Below are 15,377 nucleotides of genomic sequence, written 5' to 3' on the forward strand. Positions count from 1 at the left end.
CTGGCTACTAGCCTGGCTTATCATAAAAATAATTCAATTATCATGTCCATTTGTCACCTTCACCAACTTTTTTGCCCTCACCATAAGTTAAGAGCAGCATTTACAGCCCACACAAAGCATTCCCACCTCAGGCAGGTGAAGGATAACTTCCTACTTTATAGATTTTAAAGTTTATACATTTTTGAGGTTAAAAATCTAAACATAGGACTGGAGGTAGAGAGATAAATGAGCACTTTTATTTCTTTGTTTCACAAATAAACCACTTGAAATAGTTGTTTCTTGGGCTAATCAAACAGACCAAATCCCATATCTTCATCAGACTCCTCCGACTCTTCCTTGGCTTCCACCTTGGCTGGGGCGGCAGCAGCAGGTGCAGCAGCAGCTGGGGCGGCAGCAGCAGGGGCAGCCACTGCAAATGCTGAGGGGTCAGCCAGGAAGGCCTTAACCTGAAAAACAGGAGAACAAGACAAGTTAGCAGTGCACACCTCTCCTCCCACCCCTTAGCTCTGCAGGGTAATAGACAGGCCCTCAGTGTTTAAAGTCATTGGGACTAGGTAACAATACAGGAAATTGGCGGGGGGGTCCCACAATTCTCCTGGGCAGAATATACATACAGTACAGACAACTACAACTTCATCCTGGCAACTTGGCTACCAGATTTAAAGGCTACGGGTTACCTACATGACCTGGGAATGAGAAGACTGGCCTCAAAGTCTTACTTCTGCCTAGCTGAAACCTTGAGGAGCACACATCCAGGAGATATGTCGCCATGGTGGGAACACACAGAGGATATATACAGAGGAAATACAAGGTGTTTTGGGAGGAGCAGCACTAGCAGCTGCAGAGTCCAAGAAGAGCTTCCTGAAGGTGGCATAGGGCCAAAGTCTTATCCAGATACAGTAGATGGACTGCTGTGTTAACAGCAAGCAGGCCAGCAGACATGATCCTGGAGATAATAATAATAATGCCACTGAACTTGGGGGGCTGCCATTCTAGAGGATAGGTTTAGTGGGGAAAAACTTGAGGGCAGGAACTCAAGAAGAAGGCTAATTCAGGAGTTCACGTAATGAGCTAGTTTGTAATTTTTTTAAAAATGTGATAATCAAAATGTTATATGCAGAAGTATACTTTCTCAAAGAAAACCAAGTCCTATTAATTATTACCACCCTCAAGAGCCTGTGCCCTGTCATCATCCAAGATGGGCTTAAGCCAACAGGTTAATCCCATTATGGTCCTAGCTAAATCTTTACCTTTTCAGCAAGTGGGAAGGTATAGTCAGTCTCCACAGCTACAGCCAAGACCCGCTTGTACCCATTGATGATAGAGTGGGGTACTGATGCAACAGTAGGGTAACCAATCTGCAGACAGACACTGGCAACATTTCGGACACCCTATGGACAAAGAAGAGTCAATGACATGATGGCAAACCTGTCCTAGATGTGCCCTTACATTTTCTGGAATCCAATTTGATCATCAGCCAGAAGCTACCTCTCTGGACACATTCCAGAGCCAAGAGCCAAGCATCTCCAGTTCAGTCCAGTTCCCCTCATGGGCCTCGGGTAAAGAAATGTGCCCCATCCTAATTATATTCTTGGTTCATCTTCATTAGCTTCCAACTCCTTGTAAGAACCAGACCCAGCTGGTGTCTCCTGAGGGAGCACGCATCCACACAGGCACCCACCTCTAAGAATCGAAGGTGCAGCGTCTCCTCAGTGATGTCCAACACTTCAGGGTTGTAGATGCTGCCATTGTCAAACACCTGCTGAATGATGAGCCCAAAGGAGAAGGGGGAGATGTTCAGCATGTTCAACAGGGTGGCCTCGCTGGCACCCACCTTGTCTCCAGTCTTAATCAGTTGCACATCACTCTGAAAAACAAGAGAAAAGTCAGCGTCGAGGCAGAAAGCCCAGGGAAACCACCTGGATGGGGCTTGAGAGCCCACCCCCCATAACCTAAGTAAGCACTACAAGCATTTATCATCATCCATCTCTCTGGGGCTCTGGGAGTTTCTAGGACATGTTCAAAGGGGAATTATTCACACAAGGTCTCTGCTGCCTGATTAGCAACTAGCCCAGTAACCCACAGTGCCAACTACACTCACCAAGATTTCAATGGTGCCCCTGGAAATCTTGGTAGTGATACCCAGAGCCTGGAAGAAGGAAGTCTTCTCAGGACCCAGACCAGTGTTCTGGGCTGGTACAGTGACATCACATGGGGCGATGGCACCGGCACGGGCAGCAGCTGGCACCTACAAAAAGAAGAGGGAATAGGTGAGATTTGCTGTTTTCTTTTAGCCAGAATGAACTGTTAAGACGACGTCTACTACAGCCCTGATGTAGGCACCCTGTCCTGCAGCTCTCTCATATACCTTATTGGCCAGAAGCATATCCCTAATCTCAGTCAGGTCTTCCTTGGTGAACACAAAGCCCACATTTCCACGGATATGAGGCAAGAGTCTGCAAGAAAAAGTGGCACAAGTTAGCTCCTCTCCCAGATAGCATCACCCTCCCAAAGCAAGAAACAAAGGGAAGAGAGTGCTTCCCCGAGGCACTGTACATACTTCTCCAGAGCAGGGTTGTTCTCCAGATGCCCACGAATGGCTTTACGCATCATGGTGTTTTTTCCCATCAAAACTACGGCCTTCCCGCGGAGGGACATGCGGATCTGCTGCATTTGCTTGGAGCCCACATTGTCTGCTCCCACAATGAAGCATTTTGGATAATCATCCAAAAGTTGCTACAAAACAAGGTTCAGAAATAGACTTGTTATTAGAAGGCAAGACATAAAGAAAACCCAAATTGTAGCCTTTCTGAAAGGTCTCTTAAGTTTACAGAGAAAGAGATTAGGTGGGTTCAAGAATTTGTCCTTAGTCACAAGGTATTAAGTAGAAGAAGAGGAACTTGAATTCAGATCCTCTTAACCACATATCTGGGGGCTCTTTCCACTAGTCTTTTCTAGTAATTCTGATACTACAATACACAAGGCTACCTAATGGAACAGCCCAGGGACCTAACATACTGTCAAAAGATCTTGTCCATTCCACTCACTGCAAAAGCTAATGGGTCAGAGTGGCTAGGTGGCTTACTGAATGGAGCCAAGTCTGGACACAGGAATTCTGCTAGTTTTGACTCTGGGGAAGTCACTTTAACCCCAATTGTCTAACCCTTCCAGCTCTTCATCCTTGGAAATGATACTATCAATTTTAAGATAGAAGGTAATGGTTTAAAAAAAAAAGCAAATGGAATACAAGGAAATCAAGTTTAGAACTATTTCCCAGTATTAAAGATGTTTTCTGAATTACTGAAATGATTTTTAAAAGCTGCTCACAAAAAAAAGAGGGAAAAAAAAGGCTCAGCCCAGGGAACTATTTCCATTCAAAACATCTGTAGGGGCCACATAAGGAAAAAGAATTATCAACACCCATCAACATTGTCAAGACATGAAAGTTCCTACTAAGTGACCTTAAGTATTAAAAATAACATATCAGAAAAGCTAAGAATGTTTTAAAAACAGGACAGATTATAAGTTTTCTTGTGGGCAAAGCACTAAATGAACACTTTAAGCACTTGTTAATTTAAGTGCCAGAGGACTGTGCACCATAAGCATGTCAAGAGACCTAGAGACTGGATGAATTCCTGTCATTGCTTCCATGGCATTTACACTTGAGCAGGGCACACACAGCAATCTGCTCATACCAGATTTCAACCACATACAGCAATTTGATATCATTTCAGACAAACCCGAAAATATGCAAACATTATGTTTACTCATGAATCTTTGTTATTTCCAATGCATCTAATTTTGTGGAAGAGATTTGTTTGAGTTGGTCCCAGGGAAATAGTACTGGGACCAATGGGTAGAAATGAAAGAGAGGGAGATTTCTACTTGAAGAAAACCTGCCTATCCAAAAGTAGATTTCTCCTCATAATAAAATCTTTCGTCAAGGAACAACTAAACATTAAATAGGGCATTCCTGCTTCAAATACAGATAGAACTGGACATATTTAGTTCTAATCCTATTTTTTGGGGTGTGCATGTTTTTAAAACTAAATACTATATATTGGCTCCAAGGCAGAAAAAGAGTGGTAAGGGCTAGGCGATGGGGATTAAGTGACTTGCCCAGGATCACACAGCTAGGAAGTGTCTAAGGCCAGATTTGAATTAGTCCCCCTAATTCTTTTATAAGTGAAAGAAGAGGACTGACTGCCAAGGAACATCCTGAACAAGGATTTTTTTTTCCTCTCCTATAAAAAAGCATACAATTGGACACAGCTCACTTCTGTATTTTAACTGAAAATTTACAAGTTAACAGGCTTTTCCCTCATTGATCAGGATACCCCAACTCCTTTTCCCTGGCTGACTCCCCTGCCTGGCATGCTCCATCCCTCCAGACTCCCCTAAAAATCAACCTCAAACCCCACTTTCAGCAGAGGCCTTTCCTAGCTCTAGCCATCCCCATTCCCCTTCCAGAGCCTTCTCACAGATCTGGCCTTCCATTTGCAATCCTTTGTCATCATTTGCACATTTTGTCTCTTCCTTCTGATGCCTCAGGAAGGTAAGGACAATGGAACATAGTAAACATGTTAATGACTGACAGGTCAGCAGTCCTAGGATTATGCTCATGATCACCAACACTTCCAAGGATCAATACACTCTCCACTGAATTCTGGTCTTCTTTATGTCACCTGATCTTCCCACAACCAAGGCGGTCAGGCCAATTTACACCCTCACTTTACAGGTAACCTAACAAGATCTGAGATCATTTCCTGAAAATTCTCTTAACACCTTATAGCGTCTATCTTCACACCATTACTCATTCATCCATATTCCTGTCACATTACATCTGGTAGAATGTAACCTCCTTAAGGGGACTATACTGGTTTGTTGGTTTTTAAATTTTGTTTTGGTAATTTATAAAATCATTGAATCACGATCAAAGGGAGTAAGTGCCAAAAAAACCAAGACAAAAAAAAATAGAAAAAAATGAATTGGATCCTGCTTTTTTTAAATAATCCTTACTTTTAAGTATCAGTTCCAAGGCAAAAAAAGATTTAGAGCTAGGCAATTTGAGGTTTAGTGGCTTGGCAAGTGTCACATAGCTAGGAAGTATCTGAGGCCATACTTGAGCCCAGATTCTCCTGATTCCAAGCCTGGTGCCCTATCTGTTGTGCCACCTAACTACCCCTAAATCCTCCTTCTGACATGTCAAATATCCTTTATTCATTCAAATTAAGCTGAACCTGCATCTACACTGCCACTCTTTCTCAGACACCAGAAGGTTCTTTCTCAAAGAACCTGGAGGAGAATAAAGACCAAAGGGGCAGTTCCTCACCATCAGACCATTGGGAATGCTACTGAATGGACTAGTGCCCTCCCCCCCCCCCAGTCTGAGACAGAAGTACTAGCCTAGCCTGGAGTCAACAAGGATTTATTAAAGGCCAGCAACATTCTAGGCACCAAGGATGCTAAGAAAAAACCCTTAATAATCCCTACCCTCAGGAATCTTACATACTAAGGAAAGAGAACACATATACCAATTAAGAAAACCCCAGGTCTGGGGAAAAGGCATGAAGGAAGGCCTCTCATAGGTAACAGTCCCTGGCCTTGAGCTTCTAAGATGGACAAGGGAAAGAGGCAACAAACAGGATTCTCAGGTAGTGTGTGACAGAATCTCTTAAAGTCCAAAGGGGGATGCAGGGTCCAACTTCTGATCCCAAGAGGCCACTTACGATGATCTTGAGGAAATAATTGGATTTCCAGGTAGCCCTGTCTTCCCTGGGCATCTCGAAGGTGCTTCAGGGATTGCCACGCGGGGTTTAAAGACGATGTCACTGTGGAGAGAGCAAGCAGGGTCCCGGTGAACATCATTTATTCTTCCTGAGGCCTAGAGACCCTGACCCTTTGTCCCCCCTGCTACCCCTGGTCCCAACTCCTTGCTCCACCTAATTTTCTCAGAGAAAACTCCCAAAGGTTAAAAAACGTTCCCATCCATCTGACCTCTTCAGGTTTCAAACAATAAAATTTTTAATTAAACTCTTGCATTGTCTCAGGTATCTTAGGTCCTAGAACAACATTAAGTATTGGTCGCAAGGCAGAAATATAGTAAGGGCTAGGGAAAAATGTTGAAGTGGCTTGGCCAGAGTCACACAGCTTAAAAGGGTGATTCGTACAGTTTTTTATACCCTTACCCTGTCTTAAAATGGACAACGATTCCAAGGCAGAATAGCAAAGGCCAAGCGACTGGGGGGAGGGGGAGAGTGACTTGCCCAGGATCATACAAATAGGAAGTGACTGAGATCACATTTGAACGAATCCAGGCCTTTCCATCTCTATCCACTGACCCACGTAGCTTCCCTTAAAATTTTATTAGGCGAGCTGGAAAGGATCTGGGAGCCACCGAATTTAAGTTATTCCTTTTACAGGGGAGCAAACACAGACACACAGGGACGCCCAGGCCCTTCCTCTTACAAGAGACCCAGCACCCAGTGTCTTCTCCGCCTCCTCCCCGGCCCAGCCCAACAGAAGCGCCCGATAAGGAAAACACGGGCCGGGCCGGCTCCGAGTCCTCCTCTCCTCCCGCCTCCGCGGCCTCCCCTGCGCTCACACGCGGACTCCATAGGGCCCCAGAGACTCCCCCGACGCGGCGCTGCCCGATCCGGCGGCGAGCTTCGGGGGACCTTCAGTGCCGGGCACAGGAAGGACCGAGGCCCGCCCTCGCCGGAGCACGGACACCGGGCCGCGGCCCGTTCGCCCACGACCAGCCCTAAGCCGCCATCAAACCCACCTCACACGAGGACGCCTGGGGAGAGAGAGGCCGCGCGACTCCGCTCGCTTTTTATACTATGCGCGGTAGCCAACCAGAGCCCGCGCACGAAGCTAACTCCTATTGGCGGATGTCGCCGCCCATCAGGCGAGCGGGGGTGATCCTCACCACCATTGGACAATCTGGCGAGCACTTGGTGGGCGGTGGTTCCGCCTCCTCGGAAAGAGGCTCCCCAGTCTTGGGAAAGGAAGAGCAAAAATGGGCTCGCGCCCCCTGCTGGGCCGGCCCTTCGGCCTCCGAACACCTCAGGGAGCATGCGCAAAAAAACCCAGGGCTGCCACGAGCCTTTATTAAGCACCTACTATATGCCCGGCGCTGCGACTCTTGGAGTCTAACAGGCAGACATTCATGGCTAGAAGGAGTTTGCTTAGCTGAGAGCTCCCTAGAGGAGTGACATGACAGATCCCATCCCCATTCCCCAAACCCTTTCGGATGAGCACAAAACACGTAAAACCCAGTGGATTGTGCCTGGGCTATGGGAGGGGGTGGGAGGAGGGGAGGGGTAGAACAGGAATCTTATAATCATGGGAAAATATTCTTAATTAATTAATTAATTAAAAATTAAAAAATAAATAAAAAACTGTCTTTGGAAAATAAAAAAAAATTTAAAAAGATTTAAAAACTCAGATGAGCACCAAAAAAAAAAAAAAATGCCCCATCCCCTAAAAAGATCTAGCATGGATCGAATCTGGTTTCAGACACTTCCTCACTGGGTCACCCTGAGCAAGTCACTTAATCCCCATTGCCTAGCCTCTGCCGCTTTTCTGCCTTAGAATTGATTCCAAGACAAGAAGGGATTTTTTTTTTAAGACTTAGCGTTATAGGAAATGGACCAAGTATTGAAACAGATGATTGTTGATACAATTGAGAATGGATGGCACATGAACAACGGTGGGAAATCAGGAAAGGCATCCTGGTAGGAAGTGACGCCTGAGTTAAAGCTTGAAGGAAGCTGAGGATTTTAGATGGCCTGGGTGAGGAGGGAATGCCCCTGGGCTGGGCAGTAGGGAGCCTCTGAAGTTTCTTGAGCAAGGGAGCGACACGGCCACACCTGAGCTCTTGGAAGATGATTTTGTTCACTAAATAGAGGAGTTTGGAGAAGGGAAATGTGGGAAGTGGGAAAGATTCCCTTTTGTTGTTCAGTCATTCAGTCATGTCTGACGCTTCGTGACCCCGTGGACCGTGGCTCTCTCGGCAAGGCTACTAGAGTGGTTCACTATTTTCTTCTTTTGTCAGACAATGAGAAGGTGAGTGGCTTGCCAGGGGTCACACAGGGACTGAGGCCAGATTTGAACTCAGGTCTTCCCAAATCCAGGTCCATACTCTAGCCACTGCCTCACCAGCAGCCTGGAGAATTGCAGTTGATCACACAAGAGATCTGGTCTAGACTGTAGGAATTGGAGAGACTGGATGAAGGCTAGAAACAAGGAGGCAGAATTTACAAGATTTGACAATGATTGATTACGGGGATGGAAAAGGAGTGCGAGCCCTGAAGGGAGGACTGACAAGTCTGATGCACACCAGTCTTTCCATCCAGTGCCAAGTGTCTCCCCTTCACATCCCAGCTCCCACCTCTGCCTGAAGGTCTCTCCCTCCCATTCTGATGCCGAGAATCCCTAGGAGCCTTCAAGGCCACACCAAACACCTCCGACTTGATTCCCTTCCAGATTTTCCCCAGTTGATGGGATCCTAGAGTTGGTGATCTTCCCCTTTCAATATTTATACATTTTTCTATAGATTTTGCATTAATTTCTTGCCCAATAGAATGTCAGCTTCTCAGGGCCAGGAACTATTTTTATCTTCATATTCATTCCCCCTTACCTTGCATACAGAAAGTTGCTTATTTAACAACTGACTTCCCAAGCATTTTATTTCCCAACTTTTCTCTCTCTCTCCTTTTCTCTCCTCCTTTCTTTCTCCTTCTCTCTCCTCTTTCTCCCTCTTCCTTTCTTCTCTCCTTCCTCTCTCCTTTTTTCTCCCTCCTCTTTCTCTCCTTTTTCCTTCTCTTTCTCCCCTCTCTCCTCTCTTCCTTCTTTCCCTCTCCTTTTCTTTCTCCCTCCTCTTTCTCTCCCTCTCTCTTCTCTCTCCTCTTTCTCCTTCTTCCTTTCTTCTCTCCTTCCTCTCTCCTTTTCTTTTTCTCCCTCCTCTCTTACTTCTCTTTCTCCTTTCTCTTTTTTTTTTTAAATTCATTTATTTATTTATTTTTGAGGCCTTGACTTCTGTGTATTGGCTCCTAGGTGGAAGAGTGGTAAAGGCGGGCAATGGGGGTCAAGTGACTTGCCCAGGGTCACCCAGCTGGGAAGTGTCTGAGGCTAGATTTGAACCTAGGACCTCCCGTCTCTAGGCCTGGCTCTCCATCCACTGAGCTACCCAGCTGTCCCCTCTTTCTCCTTTTCTTTCTCCTTCCTCTTTCTCTCTCCCTCTCTCCTTCTTTCTCCCTCCTCTCTCCTTTTTTCCCTTTTTCTCACCTTCTCACTTTCCTTTTCTTTTCTTTCTCTCACCTCCTTTCTCGCTCCTCTCGGTCTCTGCCTCTCTCCCAGAGTCCCCAGGACAGTAGAATCTGAGGAACTCCCCGGTCCCCAGGGGATGCTATAAATAGGCCCTTCATGTAGGCAGCCCTGGCCTCAGAAGAACCAGGTTGTACTAGGATTACTTTGCAGGGGGAGCGGTAAGGCAGCTCAGAACTTCCCCAGAGGCGGGAGGTCCTAACTCTCCAGTTTCTCATCTCATTCCCAACAGAGACAAGGCAGAGGAGGAAGAGGTAGTGGGGGGTGGGGAGGGAGGAGTCCAGCGCCTGCCCAACGGGGGCCTGCAGAAGGAACCTGGGATATTTAGTCTGGAAAAGGAAAACCCAGGGGGCCATGCGGGCTAGTTCTAAATAGCTGAAAGGCTGCGGGGGAAGCTGGTAAATGTTTAACAACTGGCTCTCCAGAAATAAAGAAAAAAAAGTGTATGCATAGGGGGCAGCTAGGGGGCTTAGTAGAATGAGAACCAGGCTTAGAGACAGGTCCTGGGTTCAAGTCTGAACTTAGGTACTTTCTAGCTATGTGACCCTGGGCAAGTCACTTAAGCCCCACTCTTCTTCCTTGGAACCAATACACAGTATTGATTATAAGGTGGAAGGTAAGGGTGAGAGAGAAAGATAGAGGAGAGGGAGAGAGAGAGAGAGAGAGAGAGAGAGAGAGAGACAGAGAGAGAGAGAGAGAGAGGAACAGAGGGAGAGAGAGGGGGAGAGAGGGAGAAGCAAAGAAAGGGAGGGAAAGAGAAAGAGGGAAAGACAGAGAGAGAGACAGAGAGAGAGACAGAGACAGAGAGAGAGACAGAGAGACAGAGAGAGAGACAGGGAGAGAGACAGAGAGAGAGAGAGAGACAGAGAGAGACAGAGAGAGACAGAGATAGAGACAGAGACAGAGGGAGGGAAGGAGGGAGAGACAGAAAGAGGGAGAGAGATAGAGACAGAGGGAGGGAGGGAAACAGAGACAGAGACAGACAGACCGAGAGACAAAGAGAACCACAAGGAGCACACAACGCAGCCTCCATCCCGAGGGTTGCTCTGCTGTCAGGGTCTCCGAGGATCTCATTAGCCCCATCAGAGTTGAGGAGGTGCCCCCAGAGCCAGAAGGCTCCCCCTCCTGCGGGCTCCTGGCGGGGGGTGCCTGGGCTCAGGCGGCTTTCTAAACACCACCGTGGTGGGACCCAACAAGCAGCGAAGTGGCGGCCCTGCGCCAGGCCCGGGGGATGCAGGCAGCCCTCTGGGAGCTCGCGATCGGGGGAGCCGGGGCCCACCATGTGCCCAACAGGCAAATACAAGACCATTTGAAGCAGCAGGAAGTGACTCCCGAATTCCAGGAGGCAGAAGAGAATGAGGACATGGCAGGGATTGCTTCCGGGAAGAGGTCCAGGAAGGGGGAGGGAGACAATTTGGCTCATTTAACATCAGAAAACTTATGTGGAAAATGATGACGTGTAATGGGTAAAATAGAATATTTTTCCCCAAAAAAGGGGTGCCCGCCAGGCCTGGGGGCCCGCCTGTGTGACAGCAGAGGTGGGAGGCCGGTCTGGGGGGGCCCGAGAGCCAGCCTCAGGAGGCTCCCCGCCCCAGCGCAGGCAGAGCCATTCGTTTCTGGTTAGAGCCCAGTTTTAGGCAGAAGACTGGGGGGATATGGTGTAGTGGAGGCAGAGAGACCAAAGAGGAGGCGACGAAGGCCGAGGCCAGGGTGAATGGCTGGATGGGGGAAGGGGACAGACGGGGAAGGGGCTCGCCGTGGAGGCCGGGAACCTCGCCATCCCGCCTCAACCTCCTTCCTCCAAGGTTTGCCTCCGCCGCGGCTCACGATACAGCCTCCTCGGACGTCCCCGGTATATCTCACGGGGTCTCCCTGGGCAGGTGACTGTTTTTTCCTGAGCTCAAGCCAACATCTGCCCCTTTGCTACTTGCCTCTCAGTACTTGAATTCCTTGTAGGACCAAGCAGAACCGTTTGGACCCCCCCCCCATTCCTTCCAATACTGGACGTCGGCCATCCCCTCCTTCCCAAGTCTTCCATTGTAAAAGTGAAAATTGGGAAAAGCCATCTAGAAGTGTATATATTTCTATGGACATGGGAAATGTATCAAAACTACAATTCCCGTGGTCCAGCTGTTTCCGTTTCTGGGTCTTTGGGGCATGGGGAGCTCTGCGTCGAGCAGAGAGGGCTTAAATCTCCTGGGTTAGGAGGGAGGGTTCTTTGCGAGTAGGCGCTTGGCTAGGAGGCAGTAATGGAGGCGGCAGTTTTGAATGCTTACAAGCGCGTGGTCTGATAACTTTATCTATAAACATGGCTTTAATTAAAATACTAATTTATATATTTATACCAGCCTTCATCATTTTTCATATTTATACCATGAAACCTTCCACTTCCTCCTCTGGAAAAACAGCAGGGCTGGGTAGCTCAGTGGATAGAGCCAGGACTAGGGATGGAGGTCCTGGGTTCAAATCTGGCCTGAGATGCTTCCTAGCTGGGTGACCCTGGGCAAGTCACTTAACCTCCAAGGCCAAGACCTGACCTCTCTTCTGCCTGGGAGCTGAGACACAGTAACCATCCTAAGATGGAGGGACGTTTTTTTTAAAGAAAAAGAAACATGGCGGAGCTCGTTGGCTCCTTCCAGATTTCAGTCAACGATCCTAGGGTTCCCAGTTCTTTCGATTAAACTCCGGAAGGCTTAGAAATGTTTTCCTTTTTGGTCTTCGTGTCCCAGGACTGAGCCCAGCGACAGGCCCGACAGACAGCCTGAGGCGAGGGCACGCGCGGGGGCCTCTCTAGCCCCCAAGAACCAGGCCCAAACACGGCCAGGATCCGGGATGGCCCAACATCGGTGTCCGACCAAAAAAGTCTGGAAACAAGGCAAGGTGAAAATAATAGTAAATTTTATTGGCATAAATCACAGGATTTTAAATGGGAAAAGCAAGGTTAGAAGTTTATAGGGGAAAAAAAAATCAAACCAAACTGTTGACCCAGAGAGGTGTCCCCGAGATGTCCCTGACCCCGGGGGGAGGGGCGGGGAGGTCACTGTAAACAGAGCACTAAGGCCTTGAGGTGGACATGCAGACACCCCTCCAACAGAGGCTCCTGGCTTTCACGCAGCGAAGCAAATCCGAACGCGGGTGTGCGGCGAGCCTGGCCAGCTCTGGCCCTCCCCGCCACGGCCGGGCTCCCGCCGGGCCCAGACTGCCCTTTGCCCTGACCGAGGCCCATTTCCGATGGACAAAGGAGGCCCCAGGAGGGACGGAGCCGGCAGCTCCGCCTGGGCACTCGGGCGCCCAGTGGAAGCGCAAGAACGTTTCCCGCCCGTCACGCAGCGAGAGCCCCCTCGGCTCGCCCAGCCTCTGCTTCCCTCGGCTTCTCCTCTCGGAACTGTCCAAACACATCACAGGAGCACAAAACGGGGGTGAAGCGGGGGCGGCAGAGCCTGGCGGGCCGAGCGCCCCCCGGCTCCGGCACTCCCTTTCCTTCTTTCCAAGGAAATCTGTTTCTCCGACACTCCAGCCTCGTGTTTCCCACGGGACGGGGAATCGGGGCACGAATGGTGCTTCCCGGGGCCGCCGCCAGGCTCTGCCGGACGGTCGGAGCGCAGCCTCTGGGCAAATAAGGCCTCGAGAAAGAAGGCCCAGAGGGATCGCTGGAGAGCCCCAAACTCATTCTGGCAGAAATCTGGAAAATCCAGTGAGTTCCAATCCTGAGTCTCTCCCACCCCTGAGCCACGCTCCGTGCCGGCCGCCCTCGTGGCAGAAGGCGAGTCGGCCACGTGCGTGGAGACCCTGGTGGGCAGCGGGGAGGAAGGAGGTCTGAATACAGCAGTTTACAAAAAGTTCTAAATGAACTGTGAGGGAGGGGAAAAAAGGCTCCTCCCGGCCCATGGTTTGTGCTAGAAAAAGATGGCGGCTGCCTCTGGCCCAGAAGCGGCCAACGCAAAGAAGACCCTCCCGGCGAAGAGGCCCGACACGGGCAAGGAGAGACCAAAAGGAAAATCTGAAAAATCTTTCCAAAAGCATTTCAAAGAGAATTAAAAGCAACCCAAACAAACAGGAATCAGAGTTCAGTGTAGAAATCTATCCATCACGGGACGGCGTCCGGGCGGGGGGCTGCCCTCCCCGGCCGCCCGCCAGGCCTGGGGCCCGCGGCCCAGCCTCGGCCGCCCACCAAGTCAATACAAAATATTATTGCTGGACGGTCCTTTCTCAGTAGAACCAAGGGAGTAAGAGCCACTGGAAAGGGGGCCTCGGCCAGAGGGCGGACGGAGGGCTCTGGGGAGTGTCGGTGCCCCCCGACCCCCGCCTCCTCCCCGGGTGGGTGGATGCTGGCATTCGAGGGCAGGGGACGAAGTGAGGAGGGGGAGGCCGCCCGGGGACCTGGCGAAGAAATGATTCCAGTGTGGGTGGCCGGGGCTGGCCCGCGGGCCTCCGAGGATGTCTCCCACCAGGAAAGCCGGAGGCAGAGAGAAGGGGGACAGGGAGGGAGGCGGGGAGGCCCCTCGCGCCGTCCCCCGGGCCGCGGCCTAGCAGAAGAGCTTCGTGAAGCACTTCTGGCAGTAGGGCTTGTCGTTCTGCTCCTTGAAGGTGCCCTTGTTGAGCTGCTTGAGGCAGAAGGCGCACACGAAGTGCTCGGGGTGGAACTTCTTGGCCATGGCGGTGATGCAGCGGCCCGTGATGGGCTTCTGGCAGCCGGAGCACAGCGAGCCGCGCCGCTCGTGGTAGTGCACCTCGCAGTAGGGCTGCCCGTCGTGCTCGAAGAAGCTGCCGTTGCCGAACAGCGTGAAGCACTCCTGCCGGCACGGGGAAGCACGTGAGCGGCCGGGCCCCGGGGAGCCCCCCCAGACACCCTCCGGCCGAGGCTGCCTAGATGCCACGTGGTAGAGGCAGACTTCGAACCCGGGTCCCTTACCACCTTATGGGGCTCTTGGCAGCCCCCCATGACGTGTTATCTCGGCCCTCAAGATTCCCCAGGCCCTGGGTCCAGAAGGGGCCCTGCCTGCTTGGCCCTCTGCCTCAGGGGAAGGAGCCAGGCCTTGGGGTCCCCAGGCCCCCCAAAAGCAGAACTACGGACATCACGAGGCGCAGCCAGGAGGGAGAGAGGGGGGCCTTACCCGGCAGACGAAACACTCGGGGTGCCAGAGGGTGTTGAGGGCAGAGATGTAGTTCTCGAGGATGGCCCGGGCACAGCCGCCGCATTTGGGGGCGAACATGTCGAAGTAATCTTTCCGACAATACGCCTTCCCGTCCTTCTCATGGAACCCTGCGGGGGGACCCGAGAGGTTCAGAGAATGTCAGGCTGGAGGGAGCTTAGAATGGGGGTGTCGGGGGGGGGGGAAAGGGGGCTTAGAACAGGGGGTGTCAGGCCTAGAGGCCTTAGAAGGGAATATCAAACACAAGGGAGCTCAGAGAAAGAACCAAGGCCTAAAGGAGAAAAGAGCAGCCTGAGCCCGGATCCAGACCCGGAGCCGTGACTCCGAAGCCGGCACTCCCGCTGCTCTCCTCTAACAGCAAGAGGCCAGGCTCCCCCCCCCCCTGCGAGGATGCGCTGTGGCGCCCGGGCGCCTCCTCCCCAGCCCCCGCCTGGTACCTTCAGGCCCGAAGAACGCCCCACACTGGGCACAGAAGAAGTGCTCGGGATGCCAGGTCCGGTCCAAGGCCGTCACCACTTTCTAGAGGAGGGAAGCGCGAGGGCAGAGCTGCCGAAGGGGCCGGGCTGGGCCGCTTGGCCCGATTTAGAGAGGCCGAATCGAGGCCCAAAGAAACGTCGCTCCGGACGGCGTGTGGCCAACAAGCCCTCCCGGAGACCCAGACTCCCGGGGAGAAGCGGCCCTGCGGACGGCGGCACCGGCCGGCCCGGCACCGCCTCTGCTTTGCAGAAACCCGACACGGACTCCTAACATGCATGTTCATTCCCCCTCGAGGGCAGGAGCCTCCCCGCACCTCTGCCTGTGAGGCTGGCTGTCCCAGGCCCCCCCCCCCCCCCCCCCCCCCCCCCCCCCCCCCCCCCCACCCCCCCCCTCCCCCCCCCCCCCCCCCCCCCCCCC

At 51.2% G+C, this 15,377-nt stretch overlaps 2 protein-coding genes across 2 annotated transcripts in view; both read right to left on the minus strand.

Annotated features, from left to right (window-relative positions):
- Positions 1-214: 214 nt before the first annotated feature.
- Positions 215-5,831, minus strand: RPLP0 (ribosomal protein lateral stalk subunit P0). The gene is made up of 7 exons (XM_044658836.1): positions 5,730-5,831; positions 2,561-2,736; positions 2,369-2,456; positions 2,102-2,248; positions 1,682-1,867; positions 1,251-1,391; positions 215-446 (listed from the first exon to the last, which is right to left on the minus strand). Exons 1-7 carry the CDS (start codon positions 5,781-5,783, stop codon positions 285-287), a joined length of 954 nt encoding a protein of 317 aa, XP_044514771.1. The 5' UTR covers positions 5,784-5,831; the 3' UTR covers positions 215-284.
- A 6,380-nt stretch (positions 5,832-12,211) lies between these two features.
- The window catches only part of PXN (paxillin), a 7,564-nt gene continuing 4,398 nt past the window's right edge, over positions 12,212-15,377 (minus strand). The window contains exons 7-9 of the mRNA XM_044673842.1: positions 14,921-15,002; positions 14,445-14,593; positions 12,212-14,123 (exon numbers count right to left, since the gene is read on the minus strand). Coding sequence (XP_044529777.1) covers positions 13,857-14,123; positions 14,445-14,593; positions 14,921-15,002 — 498 coding nt within the window. The 3' untranslated portion in view covers positions 12,212-13,856. The remainder of the gene's footprint in view (positions 14,124-14,444; positions 14,594-14,920; positions 15,003-15,377) is intronic.

This window comes from Gracilinanus agilis, chromosome 1 (genome assembly GCF_016433145.1).
Source record: "Gracilinanus agilis isolate LMUSP501 chromosome 1, AgileGrace, whole genome shotgun sequence".
In the NCBI taxonomy this organism is placed as follows: Eukaryota; Metazoa; Chordata; class Mammalia; order Didelphimorphia; family Didelphidae; genus Gracilinanus; species Gracilinanus agilis.